A 26,876-nucleotide genomic window follows, 5' to 3' on the forward strand; every position below is an offset into this window, starting at 1 on the left:
TAGCATGTCCGCCTCAAAGTGTAGGGGTGCAGGGTTCAGGTTGTAAGTCTGTCTGGGAAAAGACAGACGTGCAAAGATAACCTTGGGCTCTGAGCCTCATGCAGCTTAACCAAGACAAAGACTTTATTATTCGATCACGTGTAGCTACCTGATGTGCTTTATTTCCATGACGGTCTCATGCAACATCCTGTTGTAAGTTCGGCATCACATGTTTCCATTAGTCTGCTGTGACATCACATTCTCAACACAGCTTACAAGAAAGCAAAACGCAACTGGACACTCCAAAGTGTTTTGCTTTCTTGTGATGTGTATTTCTCTCATTGAGTCATTCCTAAAATCCAGGGATGGCCCATTCTATTATTTAGTCTGGCCCAGCAAGCATTTTCAGCAGTCCTGTAATATTTCTTCAGTTCATATAAGAAAAAATATTTGTAAAAAAATAATTTTACACTTGCATCTAATGTATTTTATCCATCCATCCATTCATTTTCCAACCTGCTTATCCTCACAAAGGTTGCGGGCGTGCGTGCTGGAGCCTATCCCAGCTACTTTTGGGCAGCCCTGAACTGGTTGCCAGCCAATCACAGGGATTAATGTAGTTTATTCAATAATAATATTACATACTTAAGTTGTTCCATGACCATGCTAGTAACACAAAACAATATGTCCCTAATTATCATTCCACAATCAAATAGAAAAACCCTTACCAGTAAGCTGTTACAGCCAGGGGCAGAGCTACATGGTGGCCAGGAGTAGACATGGCTACCCCTTGTCACTCTTTATGCCCCCGACCTCCTCTACAGTCCTCACCTAGGAGCACATTATAATATCTATGATATTCCTGCCATATTCACATGGATGCACTATTCTGAGACTCCATGATACTCTTTTTTTAAATTAAATGTAAACTGCATATTTAAAAAATAAATGTACAACTGATCTGAATGCAAATTAAAATATGTTAATAGTTAAAATAATATTATTATTAATATTATTTTCTTTTTAGGGTTTTTTGTCCATTTGTTTTAGTTAAAAAAAATAATTTCAAGAATTCTGGGGTACGTCCACTGAACCTATGAAGATTGTCTGTGTACCTTTGTATTCAAATAACCATTGCTAAAAGGAAGGGTTGTAACTATCGGAACATCAATGCTAGTTTCATGAATTATTCTATGGTGCTTTGCATTGTTTGTTAGCATCATAGCTAGCGAAAGGCAAACTATGTGTAATTTTCTTTGATTTATGTTTAATTTGGCAGCGAATTTAAACTGGAAGTGGCAATTAACGCCTTGGAGCCTCTTTCAAAGGATTGGTCATCTTCCAAACTGCAGGTTGTTGCGAAGTGAGTTGAGTTTGCCAGCAACTAATTAAAAAACATTTCTTTTCATTCTTTCTTTCTTTCTTTCTCTTTTCTTCATCTCATCTCCCAATAATCTGACCCATCTGCCCGTATTCAAAATCCCCAAACCTTAGCAGCTCCTGATGTATTTGTTCTTCGAATGATATGTAGCTGGAGGCAGGTGGGGTCAAAGTCAAGGATGTTCACTGGTTTGATTAAAGTGCACCATGGCAGTCCATTAAAAGTCGTGTGTCAAAGCTTGGGTGAAAACTGTGTAAAAACCAGATGCATAATACACGCAACGCGATCGCCTTTCCTTGCCGGCCGGGTTGCCGTGGCAACAGCACATGCATAATTGAATAGCAGCTGAGTGGGACTTGAAGGCAGCTTAGGCTGGCGGCCCTTTTTTAGATCGGATTAATAGGCGCTGGTAAATCCATGGCAAACTCAACTCGGAGCGAGAAGGAGGGGGCCGCCCTGCCAAATTGTGCATCGTGATGTCAAGTGGAACATAGGGACGCTCAAAAATGGACGGGACGGCGGTGGAGGGTCAGGCCAAGACCCTGAAGCGGGTGAGGTTTCGGGTGGCTTCGGGGAGCAGTGGTCGCGTGCTGAAGGAGATGTTCAAAGACGAGGGGCCCTGTGACTCGCTCGACTCGGACTGCACCAGCAGCTCGGCGACCAGCGGGGACGGGGCCCCCTATGGCGGGTACTTGGGGTCCGAGCTGGATGACAGCGAGAGTGAACCTGACGAGTTACTGGTGTACGCTGCCGGGGCTGCCAAGGACCGGACGTTCACCTCCAAAAGGATCAACATCCTCAGCAAGAATGGCACTGTAAGAGGGGTCAAGCACAAAGTCAGCGCGGGTCAGACGCTCTTTGAAAACCTCTCCCATTGCAACAGTGTAAGTCTTGCTTGTTACCACCCTGCGTGGGGAAATTAAAAAAAATGCACCTGTTTCCTTTAAACTGAAAGTTTTATAGCAAGAATTTTTGGCATTACATACATTTTTATGACAATGTGCACACTTTTCATTGTATTGCTGACCTTATTTACTGTTTGGTGCTTTCTACCGCCTTTATTACCGATTTGTCTTACTGTTTATTGTGCATGTTAAATTGCTCCATGTACAGCACTTTGTATGCAGCGATGGCTGTTTGAAAGTGCTCTATAAATACTGTTGACTTGACTTGACTTAATAATTATTAACATTTACATTTCAAAAAGAGATAAAATGACATTACAAAAAAGTAATGTAGTAATAATATGCTGTTTCAAATCCATAAACTTTGTGCACTTTCAGAGGTCTCTTCAAGGATTTCGCAACGAGAAAGTGGAAATTCATCAATGCCATATTGTGCCATGCAAATCTGTCTTTTTTTAATTATCCATATAGAATTTAGAATTTGAACCTTTATTGTCACTCCTCCAAAATAATGTGTGTTGTATGTCAGAGGCATTCCAATGGGTTATTTTCACTAGTGAGTGTGTGTGTGTGTGTGTGTGTGTGTGTGTGTGTGTGTGTGTGTGTGTGTGTGTGTGTGTGTGTGTGTGTGAGAGAGCATGTGTGTGCCCGCCACTATGCAAAGAGGTACTGTATGCATAAGGTATTAGTGTTAACATTGACGTTTATCGATTTTGCTTGTCACCTCCACAAAATTTCAAAGGATCTTTCAACAGGAAAGTGTGACTTGGCAAGATTTCATGCAAGATAGCCATAACTCGCCTCAAAACACCCCACTGTACATAAGTACTCACCTTATTCGACTGTTGCCAAGTAAATTAGGTGGTGGATAACAGAAGATGCAAATATTATTTACATCACCAGCAACAAAAGAATCAGAAGCACTAATGTTATTGTTAGCTAGCTCCTCTTCACTTGCAAGAGTAATGTGTGTCATTATCACCCTCTTTATCACCAGTGCGAGTTCTCTTTGGGCCCTACTGCAACCATGGCAACATTTATGGCAGGTTGTGTCCAAACTCAGTTTTCAAGGGCTGAGGTGCTGCCTGTTTTCCATCAACCTTTTCCTGCCACAGACTCGACGAGTGAGACTGCTTTGCAAGGGACAGGCGTGTGGCGCGTATCAGTTAATAAATACATGTACTGCAATTGATCAAAAAAGTCATGGTTAGGAACGGCTCACCGATTTGAGTCATGGATCGTATCTATTTTTTTTAAATCAGCAATAGAAAATAAAGAAATAAAGATACAATTTGCCCATTTAAAACATGTCACCACAAAATGTGAAATACAAGACCTTATTTTATTCATAGCCCACAAATGAAAAATACCTCAAAGTGCAATTCATGACACATCCTCTTTAAACACGGAAAGTGAATTGCAGACCATCCTATGTCCACATCATTTAAAAATAAAAGCAATAAAGCAAAGCAACAGCCGTCAGACTACTTTCTATTGCCGGCCGAACACTCGTTGCTAGCAGCTCGTGGCGAGCTGCTGGCTGCTAAGGGTGGGGACTCAGGCCATTTAATACAATGATGGTGTAATTAACTTGCGGTTTCTAAATTAGCAACTGAACAAGATTTCAGGAAGGTGTTGTGTTGGTATTGGTAACAACTAGGTAATGGCAATAAAAATTGTGATCAGGCAAGCCTAAATGTCGAAAAGACAAGTCAGGCCAGATGTTACTCCACCACATGGGCCCGCTTCAAAATAAAAGCCAATTAATGCACTGTCGCCAATGTATTGTTTAGTAAGCTTTTGTTATTATCTTAGCCTTTGCATCGGTGGCGTGTTATGTTATTAGTATTTTTGCAACTTGCTTAACACATCTAATTGACGGTGCACACACCACATGAAATGTTGGTGGCAGGAAAAAATTAATTCCTTTTTCATTAAAAAAAACATTACTGAAAGAATTGTGTGAGTATCACAATGTGCAAGAGAGAAATAGAAAAAAAGATGGCAATGTGGGCTCATTTGAAGTACCAGTACACCGAGGATAAAATTTAGACGGGTTGATAGAAGTACTGCGTACCGGCCCACTTAAAGCACTGCTTTAAACTACTGCATTTTATCCTTGAAGATTTATGGTATTTCTTATTTTTAAGCTAAACATACTCTCAACCAGTGTTACAATCTCAATAAAAAGTTACAAGTTAGGAAAAGCCTACTAGATCATCTGAACTTTATTTGGCAATAATCAGAAGCACTTCAAATGGTGGCAGGTTTGTGCTGACTCATGTTTAATATACAATACAATCTGATTGGCTCATTCTGAACACTGTGACATCTCCAGTTATAAATTGGTGCATTACATTACTTTTCATGAAGTGTTTTCCAATTGAGGTCGAAAATTTAAATTATTTATCATAGTCTTAGTTTGTTTATTTTGTTCACATAAACCTGGACTTTTTATATCTGCAGTACGTGTTAGCCACCAGGCCAACCGTTTTATCTGATTTCCAAGCTACAAAGCAAAAACAAGGATTTTGATTACTACGCAATACATATTGACAGTATATTGGGTCCACGAAAAGTGTAACGATTCTTTACTGAAACAAAAATAATCCCACTGTTTGTCTGCATACTGCTAATTCTCCTGAGCAATGAAACGTGCAGCTGTCTGTTCAGCTCGTGTCCCGCTCGCAGCACCAAGGTGCTCTTTGCAACAAGGGGCAGCAGAACACAAAGTGCTGAGAATTCATTACCCTGATTAGTTTTTCTTGACACACTTACCGGAATGTATCATTAATCTTTAATTCCGTGCTGACCTTATCCTTTGTTGCGGCCTTTTATGCTTGCCAGACAAGTAGCTCCAGTACACAACAAACTTTCTCGCAACATACCAGTGCTGTGAATGGAATTCATTGTCCCTTACATGGCACTGGGTAAAAAGCTGACCTTCAGCAATGGCTTGAAAGGTATATTTGAATCAGCACCCTCGGATCAAATTTATTGTAGGATAAATAAAAATATTAATGTTAGTCTGGAAATATAAATATATGTAAATCCATCCATCCAATTCTGTAGATGTTCTCATCTACAGCGGCAGTTGAGTAAATGCAAACTCCACACAAAGGCATTTCCTCAAATGTATACTGTATATGCTGGAGCCTATCCCAGCTGTCTTCGGGCAGTAGGTAGGGGACACCCTGAACCGGTTGCTAGCCAATCGCAGTCTACAGCGAAACAAACAACCATCCGCGCTCACACTCAAACCGAGGGACAATTTAAAGTGTTCAATCAGCCTGCTATGCATGTTTTTGGAATGTGGGAGGAAACCGGAGTACCCGGAGAACATGAAACTCCACAGAGGGAGGCCGGAGCTGGAATTGAACCGGTACCTCTGTGCTGTAAAGTCGACACACGAAACATATACAGTATATACAAATATATATACACACACACACACACACACATATAGTCTAAAAGTCAGATTTCTCTTTTAATGTTCATCAAGCAATAAATTATGAGTCGTGTCCATCAGCACACAGGTGAAACAAAATATAATTTGTAAATGACAACTGTCATCTTGTCCTCAGGTGGAGTTATTGCTGGAGTTAGGTCAGATGGTGATCTACACTACCAGCTTCCGCGTGGTGAGAACCACATTCGAGCGCTGCGAGCTGGTGCGCAAGATCTTCCAGAACCACAGGCTCAAGTTTGTGGAGAGGAACATTGCTCTGGACAGCGACTACGGCAAGGAGCTGGAGGAACGCTGCAAGCGGGTGGGAGAGCCTCCATCGCTGCCTGTGGTTTTCGTAGACGGACACTACCTTGGGGTCAGTGTTTTGCATATGGGACACCTCTCTGGGGGAAATGCAATTATTAGTATTAGTACTTCAATATAAACACACACATATATATATATATATATATATATATATATATATATATATATATATATATATATATATATATATATACACACACACACATCAAAACCCCGTACCGCTCAGTAACAGGATCGCGCCTGTGAATAGACGCTGCAGTGCAGCCTGAGCAATACAGCGAGACACAGTCTTTAAGCGGCTGGATAGCTCAGTTGGTAAGGCATTGGTTTGGCATACGGGAGACAGTGGTTCGTATCCCGCATGGGGCAAAAAATGAGCACGTAACACCATCCAGTGTGGGTCCTTGGGCAAGATCCTTCACGCTAATACCTACCTCATACAATGATGAGAGACAATCAAATGAATGACATGCCGGCTCAAGCCTCCTGGCCTCTGGTAGACGACCCGAGCTGAATGAAGGACAGGGGTGAGACGAGGATTTTTATATAAAAAATTCCTCGTCTCACCCCCGCTTGAGGGTTTTGCGCAGTATCCTTGCTGTTCCCAGCACTGCACATTTCTGGACTGAGATGTCCGATGTTGTTCCCGGGATCTGTTGCAACCACTCATCTAGTTTGGGGGTCACTGCCCCGAGTGCTCCGACCACCACAGGCACGACTGTCACCTTTACCTTCCAGGCTCTCTCCAGCTCCTCTCTGAGCCCTTGGAATTTCTCGAGTTTCTCGTGTTCCTTCTTTCTGATGTTTCAATCACTTGGGACCGGTACATCCACTACAATGGCTTTCCTCTGCCCTTTATCTATGATCACGATATCTGGTTGGTTCGCCATTACTGTCTTGTCAGTCTCGATCTGAAAGTCCCACATGATCTTCGCTCTGTCATTCTCCACCACCTTCAGAGGTGTTTCCCATTTTGACCTTGGGGTTTCCAGTCCATACTCCGCACAGATGTTTCGGTAGACTATGCCAGCCACCTGGTTATGGCGTTCCATGTAGGCTTTCCCTGCAGTTATGTGTTGGACCGTCTCAGGTGCCTCTTTGCACATCCAATACCTTGGGTCTTGTCTGGTGTGGTATACCTGGGCCTCAATGGCTCTGGTGCTCCTGAGCACCCAGGATGAGTGCCTCTGTGCTGTCCTTCAGGCCAGCCCTCTCTAGCCACTGATAGGACTTCTTAAGATCGGCCACTTCAGTTATGGTCCAGTGGTACATCCCGTGTAGGGGCTTGTCCTCCCATGATGGTCCCTCTTCCAGCGCCTCATATTCTTTTCTCCATTGTCTGAGGCATTCTCTGAGGAGGTCATCCGTTGGAGCCTTCTCCTTGATGTATTCATGGAGCTTGGATGTTTCATCCTGGACAGTGGCTCTCACACTCACTCGTCCCCTGCCTCCTTCCTTTCGGCTTGCGTACAGTATCAGGGTGCTGGATTTGGGATGGAACCCTCCATGCATGGTTAGGAGCTTTCGGGTCTTAACGTCCGTGGTCTGAATCTCTTCCTTTGGCCATCTTATTATTCCTGCAGGGTATCTGATCACTGGCAGGGCATAGCTGTTTATTGCCCGGGTCTTATTCTTGCCATTGAGCTGGCTTCTTCGGACTTAGGCCCCTACACACCTACACACCTGCCCAGTCTTTGTTAGAAGTACCAAGAACTAAACTGAGGCTCAGGGGGGATCGAGCCTTTTCTGTTGCTGGTCCCTCTCTCTGGAATGACCTCCCACTGAACATTCGGCAAGCCTCCTCGCTGCCCATCTTTAAAGCCCTCCTCAAAACTCACTTGTATTCTTTGACGTTCTACTCAGCATGACTTAGATGTGTTCTTGATTTTACTGCTTGGTGCTTTCTACCGCCTTTATTACCGATTCGTCTTACTGTTTATTGTGAATGTTAAATCGCTCCATGTACAGCACTTTGTATGCAGCGATGGCTGTTTGAAAGTGCTCTATAAATACTGTTGACTTGACTTGACTTGACTTGCCTCACTCGCTGGAGGTATTTGGCCATAGCCCCTTTCCTTGCTGCCAGTTCGAGGTTGCCATTGGCTTGTGGTATACCGAGGTACTTGTAGCTGTCCTCAATGTCTGCTATTGTTCCTTCAGGGAGTGAGACCCCTTCAATGCGGACTACCTTTCCTCTCTTAGTCACCATTCGACTACATTTCTCAAGCCCGAATGACATCCCGATGTCGCTGCTGTAGATCCTGGTTGTGTGGATCAGGGAGTCTATGTCCCTTTCGCTCTTAGCATACAGCTTTATGTCATCCAGGTAGAGGAGGTGACTGACCGTAGCTCCATTTCTGAGGCGGTATCCATAGCCTGTCTTGGTGATTACTTGGCTTTGGGGGTTCAGTCCTATGCAGAACAGCAGTGGGGAGAGTGCATCACCTTGGTATATGCCACATTTGATGGACACTTGGGTAAGTGGCTTGCCATTGGCTTCAAGTGTGGTTTTCCACATCCTCATCGAGTTCGCAACGAAGGCTCTTAGGGTCCTGTTCACCTTATACAACTCCAGGGTACTCACCCTCAGTGCTGCATTCACACTTTCCATGAGACTTTCAGGTGGTACTTCACATAGCCGTTGTAATCGGTTTCTAGGTTGCCCAGCTTTCATTCTTGCCATGATCTTAGCTTTCAGGCCAGTTGCTGCCTCGCTCAGCATTTCATTCATTGGGGCTGGCCTCCCAATCTCATCATCTGCAGTCATTGGGGCTAGCCTCCCAATCTCTGGTTTGGCGTCCTCCTCTGATCTGGCAGCCTGGGGCCCTTCACCATGGAACCTGCGTTGTACCTCATCAATCTCAAGTTGTGACAGCAGTTGCCGTTTGTGGAATGTTGGAACACTGAGCTACTAGCTGTTTCGTGGTCAACCGTGACTGTGGGTTTCGAAGTAACCATTTAGCCCACATTCTCTGCATGTAACCCCTCTGACTAGGGTTGCTTGAGTAGTAGCATTCCAACAGAGCCATGTTATCGCATTTCGCCCATCTCCGCTTTGTTCCAGTAGCCCATTTTTCATCAAGGTGCTCTGGTTCCCCAGCACCTGACACAGACCTTGTTTGGCCAGGCGACGTCTGAGCCGGCAACACAATAAAATGACATGCATAAGTTATTCATTTAAAGTGACAGAAAGTAAAGTGACAGGAAATCCTGTTCTCAAGTCTGTAAATTTACACACACATTTCTGATTTATGCACATTCCATAATTCAAAATTTATTTATTTTTCAATTCACTAAGTGTGGTCCTCAGCCTGAGACACAAAATAGTCCCGTTTGCCATTTTACAGCATAGCCATTCAAAATGCACTACTTGAGCTCACGGGACACATCAAGCTCTTTCATCATGTAACCCCAGTCCAAAACTGGCTTACTGACATCACACACTTTCCTCAGTATTTCTGATTTATGCATTTTATACAAATGTATTTTCTTTCAGGGTGCTGAGAAGATACTGAGCATGAATGAATCAGGAGAACTACAAGATCTTTTGACAAAAATTGAGGTTAGTTTTCAAATCTGAACATATGCACATGCACACGCAAACACACGTGTCATCAATAAAACATGAGCAGTGTCAAAGATTCGCACAGCCAATAAGTGACCATCAATAATGGAGTGCCTGTTATTGACTTGCTCCCAACACATTAACTCCCTAACTCCAATGCATAACATGTACAGTACATTGTTGTGCACACTTCTACAATTTGATATACCTTACTCTAAATGCTTAGATTCAGGTGTCTGTCCAGCACAGAGATTTGATTGTGAAAACAAGGGGGAAAAAAAATTTACAACTCCGTGACAGAAAGCATGTGGGCTGGAGATTTGAGCTGGCCTGGCCCCTTTAGAGCGCATCGTTGTGGCAAAGTGGCAATGCCTTTCGGCAAACCAATAGGATATATTCCAGCCAGCAGAGGCTCAAAATATGTAATTATGTGTAGGTGTAATCCGCCAAGCAGTTTAAGTAAGAAATCAGTTGTGCCCGAAGGGACAGAATAATCGCTTCGTGCGCAACTAGCTGGAGATCTTTGGATCCCCGAAATAGAAGACACAGAAAGGAATTTTGTCACAAAAGATGAGATTTATTTTAACACAAAAATCCCCGTCTAAACGGACAACTGAAAACGCTGGTCAAAAAGAGGACCAGGAAATAATAACGAAGCAACAGAAAACGCTTGCGAAAAAACAGCAAGGAGAAAGTTCTTAGGCAAAATACTATAATCACACACGAGAGGAATATCAAGGAACGCAATAATAGACAATAGTCATTTAAGTGAGAATGAATAGGCGATAGCAATGGCACGGCGTGTAATACTCCGGCAGTGAGTCGACTGCCGGAGCGCCTAAATATAGCAGGCGCAATCACCAACAAATGGGTGGCAGGTGTGCAGGCTGCAAGCAAGAATGCCTGCCCCCTGCTGTCAAATACAGAACATGACATCAGTGTACTGAGTCTATCAACTGGAACTTAGACAATTTGGACAAGCATCAGAAGAACGCTGATTCTTATAGAGCCATACATTTGAGCAACCCACATTAACAGTTGCATAGTTACAAAAATGAGAAAAAAACAATTTGTATGGAAAATAATACATTAAGAAAATAATGTGCGCAGCAAAAAGAAGAAGGAAAAAAGTTCTGTCTTTGAAACTTAATTGTTGGGGCAAAATTGTTGGTGAAAAAATGTTCCCCGATATGTAACTCATGTGCAACCAGCGTTTGGACCAACTTTTCAAAACTGTTTCATGCTAACAATGATAGCTGTGTCACGTAACTCTGCAAAAGAAGAGGTAATAACCCGAAAGCCAACCTAAACTGACCCCTCAACCATAGGCTGAACGTAACATACAGTGCTTCTTATCAGTCAAGGAAACAATGCCTTCTATTGCACTTGTGAACATTCGATTTTTCGAAAAAAAAAAGACAAAATTGTGAATGGTGTTACAGTATCGCGAATGAACGGAGAGTGTGTGTTGAGCGTGCCATGATCCCTAATAAACTGGAGACATGTTTTACGGATCCTGCCTACAGAGGGTGCAGTACCCCGAGACGTGCCAGAGTTGCGGAGGCTTCGCCTTCGTCCCGTGCCCGACGTGCCATGGCAGCAAAATGTCTGTGTTCCGCAACTGCTTCACGGACTCCTTCAAAGCCCTCAAGTGCACTTCCTGTAACGAGAATGGACTGCGGCCTTGTGGGAGCTGCAGCCAGTGAGCAAATAAGCATGTGAAGTGCCTGAACACATCTCTTCTCTTCCTGGGACCCCCGCAACAAAAATGACTTTCCTACACCATTGCCATTGTGAAAACATTTTTTGTAATGAAACATGTACTGTATGTTTTGTGCATTTGTTCAATATGTGATTTACATTCAAGAAACAAGAAGCTTCTGTTATCAATTTATCGAAGAAATCACATCACGTTAGAGCTCATACATCACATTGCAGCCATCACATACCATATGAAAATTCCCCATATTGTGGCTGGAGTAGTTCAGGGATGACATTAATCTAGTTGGATGAAGCGTTAGGTGCTTTGTGGCTAAAAAGTATTCATGCAAATACTTTCAACTTTTGCACAATAAAAAAATATGAACAGCATTAGTAGAAATGCTTTTTTTCTGCATTCAACCAATACTGCATTTTTATATGTACAACCAAAAGACAGTGAAATATCAGGAAGCTTGTCTCTCAGTATTTGCAACAAGTATTTTGGGGCAAGCAAGACTGTTAGGGTGAATGCACGACTCTTGGCACTCACTGACTCCAAATATTTGTTTTTGTCAATGTTGGCTCTCAGCATTTACAAAAGAGGAAAATATTTTTGAGGAACAACAACACTGGTGTAACTTGTGTATTATTATTACTATTGACACAAAATGGCCTTTACAAGATTGCAGATCTTTCAGCTGTCACAGAAAAGCAAACAATTACTGGTCTCACACATGCTTGTCTTTCAGTACTCACATAAAAGGCAGTATCTTTGCGTCTAACTGAATATTTTTTAACACTGTATCTTATTAGTGTGAATGTCTTTCAAATTAAAAATATGTAGCCACCATAACACATGTGGATGGTTGTCTACCACATTCACCCAGTATATACAATTTAATTTACCCCAAACAAAATCGAAATTAATACGTGTCTCTTAGCACACACACACACACACACACACACACATATATATATATATATATATATATATATATATATATATATATATATATATATATATATATATATATATATATATATATATATATATATATGTGTATATAAATTTTCGGCACAATTGAAGAGTGTGTAAATGCTGAAAGACGAGCATTCTGTTAGCCCATTGTGCCCTTCCACCCACTGAGGAAAATAACGTACACGAAATAGCTGAGATGCTCAATACATTCAAGCTCTCAGCATAATATCATAAGGTTCGGCAATGTTTCAGCATCTCCTTTCATAAGTGGGTCATATTCCAATCGTCAATCTTAAAAATGGGAGCAGAGGGGAGACAAAAAAATCGTCTTTGTTTGCTGTTCTTGGGGAAGAAAAACAGGGATGATGTCACCAACGGATGTCCATCTCTCTACGCTGTCATAGCCCTGTACAATGCTGCTTGAACATGAGCACACAAGGCAGCACCGTAAAGAGGCTAAAAGCGTAGAGCATGTGAGGAAGAAGAGGAAAAAGAGGTCCGCCATTAACACGTTGTTGTTTTCCTCTCTGACGAGAGTAGTCACGTCGAGGAAAAAAAACATCTTCCTTGCTTGGTGAAGATGGAGGAGGGTTTGACGGGCAATGTGATGAGTGATGGATGCCGGGATGAGTGGAAGGGGGCGCACCAAGACTGCGCCCCCATCAGATGGAGGGGGGCGGGGGGGGCAGACTGTCCAACGCTCGTCAATTACGTAAAAATGGAGCCAGCAAGACGCATTTACGCACGCGTTCTAGTCTCATAAAAAAGCAAAAAAACAAAACTGTTGTTCTCAACGGAACGCGCGCGCACAGCTAAAATTTGCAGACGCGTGTAACACGAAACGAGAATGGTGGTGAGGTCCAGTTACCGTGGCGACCGTCAAGTTTGGCGATGGTGGATCAAAATGCGCAGACGGCTAAGACATTTTTTATGACGTCAACGCCACCTCCTCGGGCCATGCGCGTCCTGCTCTTTGAAGTACAATAGTGCTATCTGGTGGTTTTTCGTGGAAGGCCACGTCCAATGACACTACGAATTCATTCATGAATGAATAAAAATGGTCACGTGTTGGGCGGCACGTCCCTTTCACACAGCAGAGGTGTAGGGTTCGATTCCAGATCCCGATCCTGTGTGGAGTTTGCATGTTCTCCCCTGTGCCTGTATAGGGTTTCTGTGGGTACTCCGGTTTCCTCCCACATTCCAAAAACATACATGGAAGGTTAATGGAACACTCCAAATTCTCCCTAGGTGTCATTGTGAGTGCTTATGGTTGTTCGTCTATGTGTGCCTTGTGATTGACTGTCAACCATGACATACGCCTAAATCTTAACTAAGCTCTATGTGACTCCCATCTTGGTATACTATACATTGGTTTTTGAAATATATAGTCATACCTGTACTCATAAAGTGCGGCAAGACATTTGCAGGTTGACCTTGAACTTCTGTAACTGAGCTTTCATTACAAAATGTTTTTTTTTACATCATGACACTCCTATTGAAAAAGAATACTCTTTAATTAATCAAACACACTTCTTGCAAAGTTCTGGATTCACAAATGTATTTTTTTCCTCTGTTTTTGAAAGAGTTTGTAACTATGTACTGTATTCAGGTGCTAAAAACAAGAAAGCTTTCAAAACGTTCCCATTTTAATGTAAACATTTGTATTTTTACATTAAAATGTAAATGTAAACAAACATTTTAATGTAAACATTAAAATGTTCACATTTTAATGTTTTCAATGTTATTTAACAGGAGGGCAACAAGTTCGGCACCCACAGATTCACCTATGCCTGTTTGCCTCTGTCTGCCACAGGAAAGTCCCACCCAGCCTGACTTAAGATCGTGCTCACTCTGTTTGTGTGTGTGTGTGCGCGCGCACGTGTGTTACACTTAACAGACCGACTACTGGTATTGGCTGGCGACCAGTCCACAATGAACCCCGTCTCTTGACCAGCTGGGACTGGCATCAGCTCAGTCGTGACGACTAGCAGTGTGGAAAGTGTATGGATGGATACTTATTGTGGATGAAGTTTAGAGTTATGTCAAACTGTACAGAGATGGACAAAATATTTTAAACAGCTCACAGCATGATGAAGTTCAGTTTTCACACCACTACAAACTAAAACCACAATAAAGATGCTGTTAAAGAAATCTTTCAATTATAAATTAGCTTCGTTACACTATTCGATCGATTAGAAACTGAAATCAAAGGACATCGACACCACCAACAGAAGTCAAAATAATTTAATAAATTATTTTTAAAAAATTTGTTCTCCTGCATCAGTGCGGTATATACTTCCCGACTCCCCACACGCACGCTCTCACAAGTCAAATATATCATTATGCATCCTCCTCACTAACTCACATGAAATGACAGCGGCCTTAAGTAAAACTTACCGGTAATTATAAACTGGCCTTCAAAATAAAAAATGGCAACACATCAGTGCAAATGGGGCAAACTGATTTTCATACATATCTTGGAAAGAGGAATGTCCGCGTTTTCAGACTGGGGAAAACATACATTATTTCTTATCCTGATGGGAATCCATGTATAAAAACTGATGTGTGTGTGTGTACATATATATATATATATATATATATATATATATATACACACACAAACATACACATACACACACACACACACATATATATATATATATATATATACTGTAGTTCTGTGCTGTGATATAGTTTTGCAGTTCACGCTACGCAAAATTTACTACACTTTTTACATGTATGATTTGTAATAAATCTTAATCAATCTTCATTAAGCGTGTCAAAAGGTAGTGGTTGGCTGAACACTGTAGTTTGTTTGGTACTATAATGCCATGTAGTGAAGTCATCAGGGAGGAAACATCAACGAAAACAGTCATTCCTGTGTTGAAATGGGAGGAGAACCTCTGTCATATAATGTGATTGTGTTGAACCTGTTTGGTACCATTAACATGTCACAATAATGTTCAAGCGTCCCTGCACGGAGGCCTGTGAGGAGGCAGAACTTTTCATTGGGAATGGGAGGCAGACGGCAGAGGCAGGCGTGCACATCCTTTTTCGTCTTCTTCATCTTGTAGGTTGTTAAGTTATTACAGGATCTCAAGGTCTACATGGCGCACCTCAGGGTTACGTTGCTGTGTAGGAAGCGCACATTATTACTCAACTCATTTTGAAAAGGTACACAGTGGTAGCTTGACTTACAAGTTTAATTTGTCACGTGACCAAGCTTAATTTACTCACATATCAAAACAAATTTCCCTAGCGAAAGACCAACAAGCTGTTCCAGCATCCCCCCAAAAAACATCAATACGATCTTACGTTCTCATGAAACCCTTAACACTGTTCAATAGTTATGGGCAGGAAGGAAAGGAAATGCATTGCAGCCAGAATGTTATTCTGTGTCAATTATATCCTTTGGCATCTTCTCGTATGCTCTAATACAAAATGTCTGTTAATATGTATCGATACAGGATATATGTTGATAAGGTTGATATTCGTGCTTGTACTGGATAGTGATCGGCTGATTTCCTTGGAGAAGTATGTGATCAGTGTGTTGACCAATAGACCAGCCTTTGTGCAGTGTACCCTCCCTCTTTTCCTTCACACTGCAAATGTACACACTAAGCCAGCGACTGGATCATAATATAGGTTTGTGCATTTTCTACACAGTTGGTTTGAAATAATATCCTGTTTTTGTCGGATAAAAGGATTGAAATTTGGATAGAATGTTTTCTAATTGTTTCTTAAAAATGGATTAATCACTGAACAGAAAAAAATAATTGAGAGATTAATCGATTATTAAAATGATCATTAATGAACAGGTCTACAATTAAAAATGTGCAGCTAATCCATGTTATTGAAATCGGTATCTCTTTGTACATCATATATTCCAAATGCAACTGTCTGTTAAAGAGCCAAGTATTGTGAAACAATCAAGTATTCTGCCTGAAATTCTTTGTTGTTCTAAGTGTGAAGGGAATATTAGTTGTTTTATCCATTAAATATTATATATTTTTAAAAAATCATCGGTTATCTGAATTTTTTTTCTGACAAAAATCGGAATCACGTTTTTAAAAATCCATGTCTGATGGGTCCTAAGAAAAACATAATAGACCTGGCAAAGAAGTTGGCTGGTGTTATAAAGGGTAATTAGTGTATGGATTGTACAATGTGTGTTGGATGTGCGTCTTTAGGAGATTAGAGAGCTACATCAGGAGGTGGATTGGGACAAGATAACTTACAACTCAAAGCAAATAAAGAAAATACATCAATCATTCTAAGTCAAGCTACCACTATGTAGGGTGAATTTTATTTTTTAAGCTTTCACTTACCTTGAGTTCTTTCTCTAAGCGGTCCACCTCAGCGCCCAGGGTGTCAATGATGTTCTCACCATGTTTCAGCATAAAGTTTTCCAGATCTTCCGGCGTTTTCACCTGTTGAATGTCCTGCAATGGTACCCACACATAAAACACCAATGATCATCGAACCTCAGCTTTTCAATAGTACGAGTGCACCCAACGTGACAAATACAAGGTGACAAGTGTTGGACTTGCATTGAGGATTTGGTCAATGTCTTGCTTTTCCAGATACGAGCGCGTCACTACTCGGCCATCAAAGTCGACTTCTGCCTTAAAGCGCACTTTGCTCAGTCCCATGTCGGTGGCTTTCACATCATGGATGGCTCTGGACATGAAGTTTAAAAAGAAGAAAAAATTGGCAAGAGGCTCCGAGATGGATGGACTCCCACAATAAACGATGATATCATCTGCATAAAGATGAAAACTATCCAAACCATGACCTAAATTATTAATTAATATGAAGAGAGAATAGAAGTAGGACTAAAATGCAGCCCTCGGGGACCTCATTACAAACATTGGGCCACATATGAACTTAACACATTAAGATCGGTAGATCACAAACCAACCCATAATGTGCTCCCACAAACCAATGCAGGAGGGCTTCCAATTTGAGAAAACGATCAACTGTTTGAAAAGCCTTTCTTGGCAGATCATTTGCGAACCTGTGGTCACCCAGAGCGGGTTTGCTGTGTGAGAACCACCCGGAAACCTATTAAGGTAGGGCTGCTTTTATTGTAGCTTAAATGCGGCTTCCTTTTCTTGAAATTGTTAGCTGCTCTTCTGTTGGATCATAAACCATTTTAACCACACTTTTTTTGTATTTATTTATTTATTTTTAGTATGTTAGCTTATGGACTTACTTTTTTTTATACACCATATCAGAAGGTAGTTGAATATACAACAGAGGCACAGGTGGATGCACCTGGTTTTAGAAAACAGATTTATTTTCAGACTGATGATCAATAAAACATTTTTTCCCAGATTTTATTTGCGGCCCGGTATTAAACATCCCACAGCCCAGGATGCTGCTCTTGATATTTTGATACAAAATGAAACATCTGCTGACCTCACAGCAGGGTCGTTCTCCAAGAACTCTGTGAGTTTCTGCACGTGCTCTGCCTGTATGGAGCGTCCCAGTAGTGCCTCTGTGTTGCTGTAGATAAGGAAGGCCGAGACTGTGCCAAGCAGCGTTCCCACTCCCAGCGAGCCCAAACTGTCATAGTATGGATTACCTGTGGAAAACCCAGGACACGACACAGGAATGAAGTCAGAGAGGGAATTAGAGATCGAAGCTCAAATGTGTGAAAATAAATAACTGCGCATCAGTTCCTGAGGGTCATGAGGTTGATAAAAGAGAATTAAATCAAAAGTGATTATTAGATCTGATATTATAAATACACTCACATTCCAGGGTTCAACTTAATTAATATATATTTTAATTAAGTTGTATAGTGTATATATATATATATAAGGTGGTGGTTCGCCGCCCTCCGGGCGGCTCATCAACTAGTTCCTGCGGAAGGCTGGTAAGGTGGGCCTTCGGCCCACAAAAGTGTTGTTGCTTGGTTCAACTTTTTGTTCATCTTCATTGCTTATCGTGAAAATAAAGAGATGTTTAGCTCTACTAAATAACTAACAATTTCATTGCAATGCTTGTGGGTAGACAAAATTTTTTCGCTACCACTGAGCGGCGCAGTGGCGGGGTGAAGTAGGTACGTTTTGAAAAGGGACAGACGGAAGGACAGACCGCGTGCGGGAGGACGCGCAATATATATATATATATATATATATATATATATATATATATATATAATTTGTATGAACTGTGTTAATGTGAGAATGACTTCCCATTTACCTGTGAGCGACGTGAGTCCCATGCAGCCCGCAGCCATAATGACACCAAGCACGGCGGCGGTATCCTCAAGTAGCACCACGTTGGTGCTCGGGTCTCGACTCTGCATTACTGTGCACAAAATATGCCTTTAGTTTAATTCATTACCATCTTTTTGATTTTGTTGGGGTGGGGTGGTGGGGTGACCCTTTACAATTCAAATTAGGCTGCGATAGCCAGAGTAATTTCAGACATAAGGAGGTGAAATGTCTTCAGAGAAAGGATATATGTACTTTGCACGAAGTTGTTTGGCTCCATTTTGGTAATGTATATTAACAAATGAAATATGCCATCTTGGTTCCGCCTTGGGAGACTTCTGCATCAGACTGCCATTTTTCTAGTTATTGTTAGCAAATGTAGGACTAATCAGACAGATATCAGGCATACACATACCGTCATTCATTTATTTATACACCATGTCCCAATCAGTCATGTATTAGACAAATGTAACTAATTAATTACGTCAGTGAATAGGTAAGATCACAATGTTATGTGCGTCCACAGTTTGTTTGCCCAATTCAGTCTGCCTTGGTTCCTGTTGCTTGCCGGAATGTCTATTAGTCCTTATAACGTGTTTGGTCATTTTTAATAGTCTTCCAAACGTGTTCAACGAAGGTCTACCCCTGAATTGACCATCTGAAGTTGAATACATTTACAGAAATACGGGACTTGAATTGCTACATACCATATTCATAAAAGGAGAGTCCATGGTTTTGAGCACTTCTCTTTATCTCATTGATGGCTACCAGTAGGGTGGCTGTTGATGGCACAACAAACAAAATGAAACCAAACCAAACATGGAGCAGATAATTTCAGTTCAGTGAACCCTCGCATATTTGCGGTTTGACATGTGCCTTTTTGCAGATGTTTTTTCTTTTTTTTTCTTCTTAAAAATGTCCCCTATTTGCAATCTATGCACTCAAGCCAAAACAATAAAAGTATTACTTTGGCGCCATCCGATAGCTACCTCAAATTGGGGTTAGGTTTAATTTATCCATGGCACCCCCCCGCCCGCCCCATCTACTTGAGAGATGTTTCATTAGTGGTCCTTGAATGCACCTTGAGAACAGTTCGTTTTTGCAGCTACAAACAGATTGGTGTTACACTTTGCTTGTATTCCTTTAACATTTATCATTGTATGTGTGAGTTTTGCTTTGCTGAATATTTTTGTCTGTTATCGCAGATTCACATTAAATACATCAGTCCAAAGCAATACAGTGGTACCTCTACTTATGCAATTACTGTAATCGGTTCCGAAAGAAATTTCTTCACTCGAAAATATTTTAAGTAGAGACGCGTTTGACATGTAAATGCCCTAATACGGTACATTCCAAGACCCCCAAAATTCAGACATAAATGTTTTCTAAAGCATAAAAATGCATCAAAATTTGTAAAAAATACATGTTACAAATTGGATTATTGCACAATAAATGAGAGTTTTGCAAAATGTAAAAAAACAGAATAAAAAATACAAAGATGGTCATTTAACTTTTAACTGTGTCCTCATCATTTTTTGCTCTCTTTAGTTCATGTTCTCGCTCAGAAGTGTTTTTTTGCCTAGCATTTTGTCAAGAACTGAGCAAGGGACATCTGCGTTTGTGGGTTCTCACTCTTAGTGGGAGGTTTGGTTCCTATCCTACGAGAATAGCAAGGGTTCACTGATATTTGAACATCTTTGACATACCTCCTTCAGACACCAGAGAACCTGCCAAAATGCAGTATGCCTGCCATATAAAGAAAGAACACATCCTTATTTCCTTTTTTTGTATTACTTGTATGAAAGGTATGGAGTCTGACTGGACATTCACCCATAATAGAGACTCAATAGGTGCCGGGTGCAGCAGTCCCATGATGCCATGATACCAGGAGAGGCCGGCACCCATCATGAAAATGCCCACGCCGCTAATGAGGGAGGCGATGTAGCGCATATTGGAGAAGCCGTACCTGAAGGAGCAATCACACGCACAATCTTTGTAGTTTGCTGCTGTGTGACCACCTCTACTTCCTCTCATCATGACAGAGACATATAGAAGGCTTACGGATGCCCAGCGTCAGGGTTCCGCACCGACTGACTGATGCCCAGAGCCAGCAGAGCCTGATTGCAGGTGTCGGCTAAGGAATGGATAGCTTCGGAAAACATGCTCGCTGAACCTGTGTAGACCCATGCCAGCAGCTTGAAAAAGAAGTTCAGCCCATTTCTGCACACGAAACACAAGAAAAAAAAAGATCAGTGGACAAAAAATAAAAACCAAACGGCAAATGTCATCTTTGACTTCAAATGTTGAATCAGAAAAATCACATTTACAATTTTATTAGGTTTTTCCCCTCCATTTATAGAAAACGCAAATTACTTGATTTAGATCAAGTTTGTTTTATCGACGATAATACTCTGGCTCTTTGCACAAAAGAAAAAAAAAGTCCTCCCGACAAATAAACCTAAGTTAATCAATAAAATCACCCAGCCCTTTGCTAACATATCGTTTGTAATTTTTGTTGGGGCAGAACGAGGGTTAGTGTTACTACAGAGGAACCTCTAATGTGAAACACACCAAAAGTCAAGCAAACTGAGTTCACATCAAGTGTGACATGGCATTAGTTTAGAGAGCGTCTAAAGAACTAATAACAACCTGCAGCAGTGAGTCTTTTTTTCCCCACTGCACCCATTGAAAACTTCTACATGTGACTGCACGTGTCCTCTAATGCAATCATCTTAATTTGAGTACACCACAAGACCTCATGACACAAGTTTCCCAATCTTTTTTTTTTTTTTTACTTTTTACTAGATTAGCTACAAAGCACTAAAAGCAAATAGCACACATTAATTCATAGTCAGAAATAGAACACATGCATGCATACATTCAAAAATGTTGAAGTAATGAATAAAGGAAAAATAAGTCTTCTTCACTTACATACAAATGGCGACCATGACCACTTTGCCAGGACCTTGTAAAAATGTTGTCCTTTTGCCTGATCGAGGCTTTAGGAGAACAGAAGTAAAATATTAAGTCGATATGGTTAGAATTTGCCATTCAATTAGACACACAAAACATACTGAAATTGTTTCTAAGAGTTTGTTCCTCTCTAGGTAACTACAATACAAAAATACTGACACCTCTTTGTGATGCAGTGTCTGCATCACCCTCAATCAACAATGACATTAATTTTATTTGTAAAAGCAAAATTAATGATAGACCCCTTATTGGTCAACTGTGAAGTAATATTAGAATATCCCAAATGAAATATGTTTATGTCACATGCAAAGTAATTGAACAAAATACATTCAATGAAGCATGAGAAAATAATTTCTATTTCGTAAATTAGACAAAGTAACAATTTTCCTGAAGTGAGAACCTGATGAGCGTCAAACCTGCACGTGACGTCACTTTGAGACAACAATAGCTGGGCTCACGATAGGAAGTGTACTAAGCCACTTGGAAAGCAACACTTCAAACTTATCTGAGGGTGTTGAAGAGGAGGTTATTGGACCATACGTGTACGAGGCAGATGCTCAGGATGCGGAAAATGTTATGCCTGAGCGGCCGGACATGGAGTGGAGATGGTGCGGTCCGGAACGGTAATCTATAGTGACTGTGGTTATTAGCCTTATTGTTTGAAATTCAATGCTGTGCTATAAATTGCGCATGATGGGATTACCCGCTAGCATTGAGAGCGCCAATCATAGTGGGTTTGTGTCCTACATTGTCATCGCTAAAGTAGTTCTGTTGTGTTGTCGGCCACTCAGTACATTACATCAGCAACATTGTTAGTTGTAAAGCATTACAGAGGTTTTCATCCATGCACTCATTTACTTTGAATGTTTTCATACAGAACTACATCCATGTACATGTATAAGACTATCTTCTTTTCTTTTGGCCACTCAACTGTTTGCCTGAATGTGTCCAGTGCGCCGCCACCTAGCGTCAAGGTATTTCGCTGATTAATTCGAGAACAATAGCAAAAGACCAGCTCACGGGACAATCAACAATATTTTTCAAAGGCTGACAGGCGACTCCGCATTCGGTAAAAATGATGTCACTCGCCGGAGATTGCCGGACAAAAAGCATTTTCATTGTTTAGCGTCTTGCTATGGGTCTAACTACGAACCTGCGTGGGTTGCATAAAAAAAATGTTTTAGCCTTAAGTATTACTCAAAAGATGCTTGGCCAAATTTACTTCACAACTGACCTTTAAAATGGACCTTATTAGATTTCGAAAGTGTACAATTACTGTCAAAGTCCAGTGAAGGTAAACATTGGTACCCTTGTGTTTCCCCAGAAGTCTTTGTATTCCTTCAACAGCTGCTGACTACGAAAGATATCTGGAGAATAAGAAAAGGAGAGAGGAAACGATTTAGAGAAGACCATTTTCATTTCACATAAATTTGTATTGTCTGGAGCATCTCTCTGAAGTACTGGAAGTTTCAGGGCCTCTTTTATGTCATAATTGGTGTTTGCTTTAGTCTAATGCGAAGCCGTGTGTGGGAATTTTGAAATTAACAATTCTAAATTGTTATAAATCATACGTATTTACGATAAGAAATATAATGTAACGGTTTTGACCATTCACTACCAGAATAATAGGTGTAACTAAAAGTTTTCCAATTATTTTCATTATTATTCTTTTTGTGTCATGTGAGAACTTTAAAAGTATGCCATGTTTTTCCAAAAGATTTATTCTCTATAGTAACACATTATTTAACTAAAATTTTCAGACTAGGAATACTTTACTGTTCCCATGAGGAGTCTTCCAAAGACTATAGTGCAGGAAAGCAGGGAGTCAAAATAGCAGTTTTACACACACACGTACACACAGCCTACAATAAGGAAATAAAAAAAATCCACCTAATTTTCACTAAATTTGGTTGAATTCTGATAAAACTAATGTACATATTGTGCAAAGAGAGCAATTAAGTCCAGCATGTGTAGTATGTGAAGTGTATATTATAAACACTGTAAACAGGAAATACACAATCAAGTGTAATCCTACTTTCTTGGTACTCTCTCTCCACTTCCTTCCGTAGATTCCTCTCCCTGGCCAGAGCTTCTTGGCTGCCCCACACATCCAATGCTCTAAATAGGCCAAGAGATAAATAAATGAATCAGAGCAAAATCATTAATGAATAACAACTTCATCCAAAAGTATAAACACTGACTTTGCCTCCACATCCGAGCGCAGGAACACGGTGAAGGCCTCAGTGTCATCGTGGGGGCTGCGCCTTCGGATCTTGCGAAGGTGCTCCAGGTCACTGCAAGCCCGCGAGACATGACGAAATTGCAGAAATGCTCGTGTGAGATAATGATGCTTCTTGTTAGTTGCTAATTGCAGCAGAATGGTCACTCGTTAACACACACGGAATGTGGATTGCTAAACCTGAAGCCTCACCTCGGTTTGAGACAGAACTCATTCATGGCTCGGACAGCCGTGATGAAATTATTCTGCGTGTACTTTGCGCCATATTCGCGCTTCTTCAGGACAGCCCGGACTGAATTCAGAAGGAGAGACATTGTGCAGGTTTACATTTTCATGGGTTTATTTGTTGGGAAGGATGAAACAAAAACTACTAAACCAGAATTTGTGGATGGATAAGGCACAAGAGTTCCATAGGCAGGAAGTGGCTATCCATTAACGTGCAACGGGTACAGATCCATATTCAGATTGTTCAGCCTGAGTGCAAGACTAATGCATGTTTGCAAAGCACTACCGGTTAATGCAGGATTTCACAAACTGCATGGCGAGAAATCAATAAATCTTTCGAGCACAACAACGTAGTGGTAAGGGGATTTTGAATTATTTTATGATTTCTTTACCATTATTTGCATATCGCCAGGTTGACACAGGTATAAGAAGCAAAAAGTATGTACGTTGCAGCCTGCAACACTTGCCTCTTCTTTGTCAATGTTTTTTCAATTTTATTATTTAAACGCAAGACGGTTAAACACCGACAAATATCTCACCTTGAATGAAAAGCATTATAAAGAAGGTATGTTTTTTTTATGTGCACCATCTTTCATGGCATGCTAATTGAGATATATACACATTGACATAAATATACGGTGCAACATATGGTACATACATCATCATTGTCCATTTAAAAAAACAAGACCATTTTTGTTGTTGACCAAGAGGCAATAGAATCCAAAAACTGACTAAATGAACACATCATGGTACTACTACTGATATAGTATATCCCGGCTCTCGGTTGATTACATTCTGTTACACACAGCGTATGAATATGTTTTGAATAACGCATCGAAGTATCTAATGAAAGGGTACTAAACTGTTTTCAACGCTCTAAGAGTAGAAGTGGCATGCTGAATGGCTTTAAATGGAAAAATCAGACAGACAGATTTCACTTTACCTTTCACTTGAATGGTCTCTGCTTTTGTGAGCCCCTTAAGTGGAGAACCTATTAGAGTAATAAATACAAAAGTAGTACATTGTGTCCATTCGGTCTCATTACAAGTTAAAAACGTATTAAAAACAGATTGAAATTTAGTTTTTAATTGCAACACATTTGTGCTTTTCACGTTTTGAAGACTTGGTCGGGCCTGTTATACTCGCATATTGCTCTTAACAGTGTACAAAAATGAGAACCAGTGATGTCACCTGATGTATTTATGTTGGGTTTTGCAGCCGCTTTTTCAGCTGGATCCGACGGAGATCTTGGAGGTTCATCTTTCCTGTTTCCAAAGGTGGAGTAGAAGTGGACCTTGGCCACTGCCAGCGAGGCAGCTCGAAAGTCCAGGGGTCTGGACCACGAGTTACACATGCCCACTGTTTGCCAACCTGCCAGACGTAAACATTAAGAAGCAAATCGATCAAAGTTCCAAGTAATCACGACAGGTTCTTCAACCTGTGTGTGCGCGCGTGTGTGTGCGTGGGGTGGCGGCTCACCAAGGCACGGCTGAGGGAACCTCGGTCTGTGACTCCAGGACACCCTGCAGAAGACCTGCCACGGTCTGTGGGCCATGTTGGAGAGCATCCTGGCTGTTAACGCGGACCAACTGGCAAACGTCACACCAAACCAAATCAAATATGCTAGTTAACAGCAGCTCCGGCATGCCATCTTAAAGTCATTCAAACAGATTAACTCCCGAGTCCTCACCACTCCGGCCATGACACCGTCGAGAAACGGAGCCAAATCGACCGCACACAAATACCGCTGATATCGATTCTTGGATACTTCACTTGAATTATATATATAGTCGTTTGTGATAAGGTCAAAAACTGTTTTTGCCGGTTGTGCTAACGCTGCTTCAGTCGGCTAACAAGCTAGCATCTTTAGATATTTGTTAATTTACTCAACTCACATCGCCAAAGTGGCCGAATTAGCACGTATAATCGGATGTTTGACAAACGCCGTACCGCTCTACGGTGAGTTTTGTTCGGCATAGTCTGTGCCCATTTTCGCGAACCTATGGACAAACTGGAAGCGCAACAAACATAATGAACACGTGACCCATGACGCTAAAGCACGTAAGACTAATCCTCTCGTGAGAACGACGCTGAAAACGAGTAACATAACGTCACGTACCGCGAGATTTTCTAACTAACGTCATATGACGTTAATTAACGAACGTCTTTTTAATCTTCTTTTTCCCCCCTAAGCCATATTTTTGGATAATGTGTGATCAATTTAAAAAATAAATTATTAAAATATATAGAATGCGAAATTACAATAAAATTCACTCAAACGTTTCTACACAGCAACTCGCTTCGTAACCGTGATACTGCATTATTTCTACCTCTCCGAATGTGTCAATCAAAGGATCATGTGAGGACATTAAGGCGCTAACGTTTTAGTAAAGGGGAGCGTTTAGTTTAGAAATTTGTGAAGTTTTCAAGAAAAACGGGCTACAAAATATCAAATAATTAGATTAGCATTAACAGTACTTTATGTAAGATATTTAGTGCAAGTGAAGAGTAGGATGACAGAACACTAATTTGCTCCTATGCGTGATGGTTGTTTGTTTATGTGCCCTGCAATTGGCTGGCAACCAGTTCAGGGTGCACCTACTGCCCAAAGACAGTTGGGATAGGCTCCATCACACCGGCGCACCTCGTGAGGCTTTTATTTGTATACAGACTTATATACAGACTGTATACAGCTAAATATGAACATATGATGTACTGTATACATCATACTGTATACATATGATGTATACAGTACATCATATGTTCATATTTAGCTGTTTGGCGCAACCTCGTTTAGAGTCAGAGGCATCTAATACACACACAAACACATTAGTTTTAGTCTTGCTTTTAAAGAAAGTAACAAGTTTGCAAATCAAATCAATACTAATATTCATTGTGTTCGGTCCATTTTTATATTTAAGAAGACATTC

The 26,876-nt window shown here is 41.0% G+C and overlaps 2 protein-coding genes across 4 annotated transcripts; one reads left to right on the forward strand and one right to left on the reverse strand.

Moving 5' to 3' along the window:
* The first annotated feature begins 1,721 nt into the window (after window positions 1-1,721).
* grxcr1a (glutaredoxin and cysteine rich domain containing 1 a) lies at window positions 1,722-11,311 on the forward strand. Its single transcript, XM_052076102.1, has 4 exons — window positions 1,722-2,244; window positions 5,850-6,089; window positions 9,537-9,602; window positions 11,132-11,311. The coding sequence occupies exons 1-4, from the start codon at window positions 1,867-1,869 to the stop codon at window positions 11,309-11,311; spliced, it is 864 nt and encodes a 287-aa protein (XP_051932062.1). The 5' UTR covers window positions 1,722-1,866.
* Window positions 11,312-14,513: 3,202 nt separating this feature from the next.
* slc30a9 (solute carrier family 30 member 9) lies at window positions 14,514-26,053 on the reverse strand. 3 transcript variants are annotated; one of them, XM_052074901.1, is made up of 18 exons: window positions 25,897-26,053; window positions 25,426-25,535; window positions 25,138-25,317; window positions 24,890-24,937; window positions 23,914-24,013; window positions 23,684-23,776; window positions 23,518-23,600; window positions 22,791-22,849; window positions 21,441-21,508; window positions 20,571-20,729; window positions 20,340-20,475; window positions 20,216-20,255; window positions 19,217-19,288; window positions 18,496-18,603; window positions 17,707-17,872; window positions 16,836-16,965; window positions 16,614-16,727; window positions 14,514-15,416 (listed from the first exon to the last, which is right to left on the reverse strand). In XM_052074901.1, the coding sequence occupies exons 2-18, from the start codon at window positions 25,511-25,513 to the stop codon at window positions 15,372-15,374; spliced, it is 1,689 nt and encodes a 562-aa protein (XP_051930861.1). In that variant the 5' UTR covers window positions 25,514-25,535; window positions 25,897-26,053; the 3' UTR covers window positions 14,514-15,371. The 3 variants fall into 3 exon arrangements, with proteins under 3 accessions (XP_051930861.1, XP_051930872.1, XP_051930869.1); XM_052074912.1 differs by having other exon boundaries at window positions 25,842-26,016; XM_052074909.1 differs by having other exon boundaries at window positions 25,426-26,015.
* Window positions 26,054-26,876: the final 823 nt, after the last annotated feature.

This window comes from Hippocampus zosterae, chromosome 1 (assembly GCF_025434085.1).
Source record: "Hippocampus zosterae strain Florida chromosome 1, ASM2543408v3, whole genome shotgun sequence".
Classification (NCBI taxonomy): domain Eukaryota; kingdom Metazoa; phylum Chordata; class Actinopteri; order Syngnathiformes; family Syngnathidae; genus Hippocampus; species Hippocampus zosterae.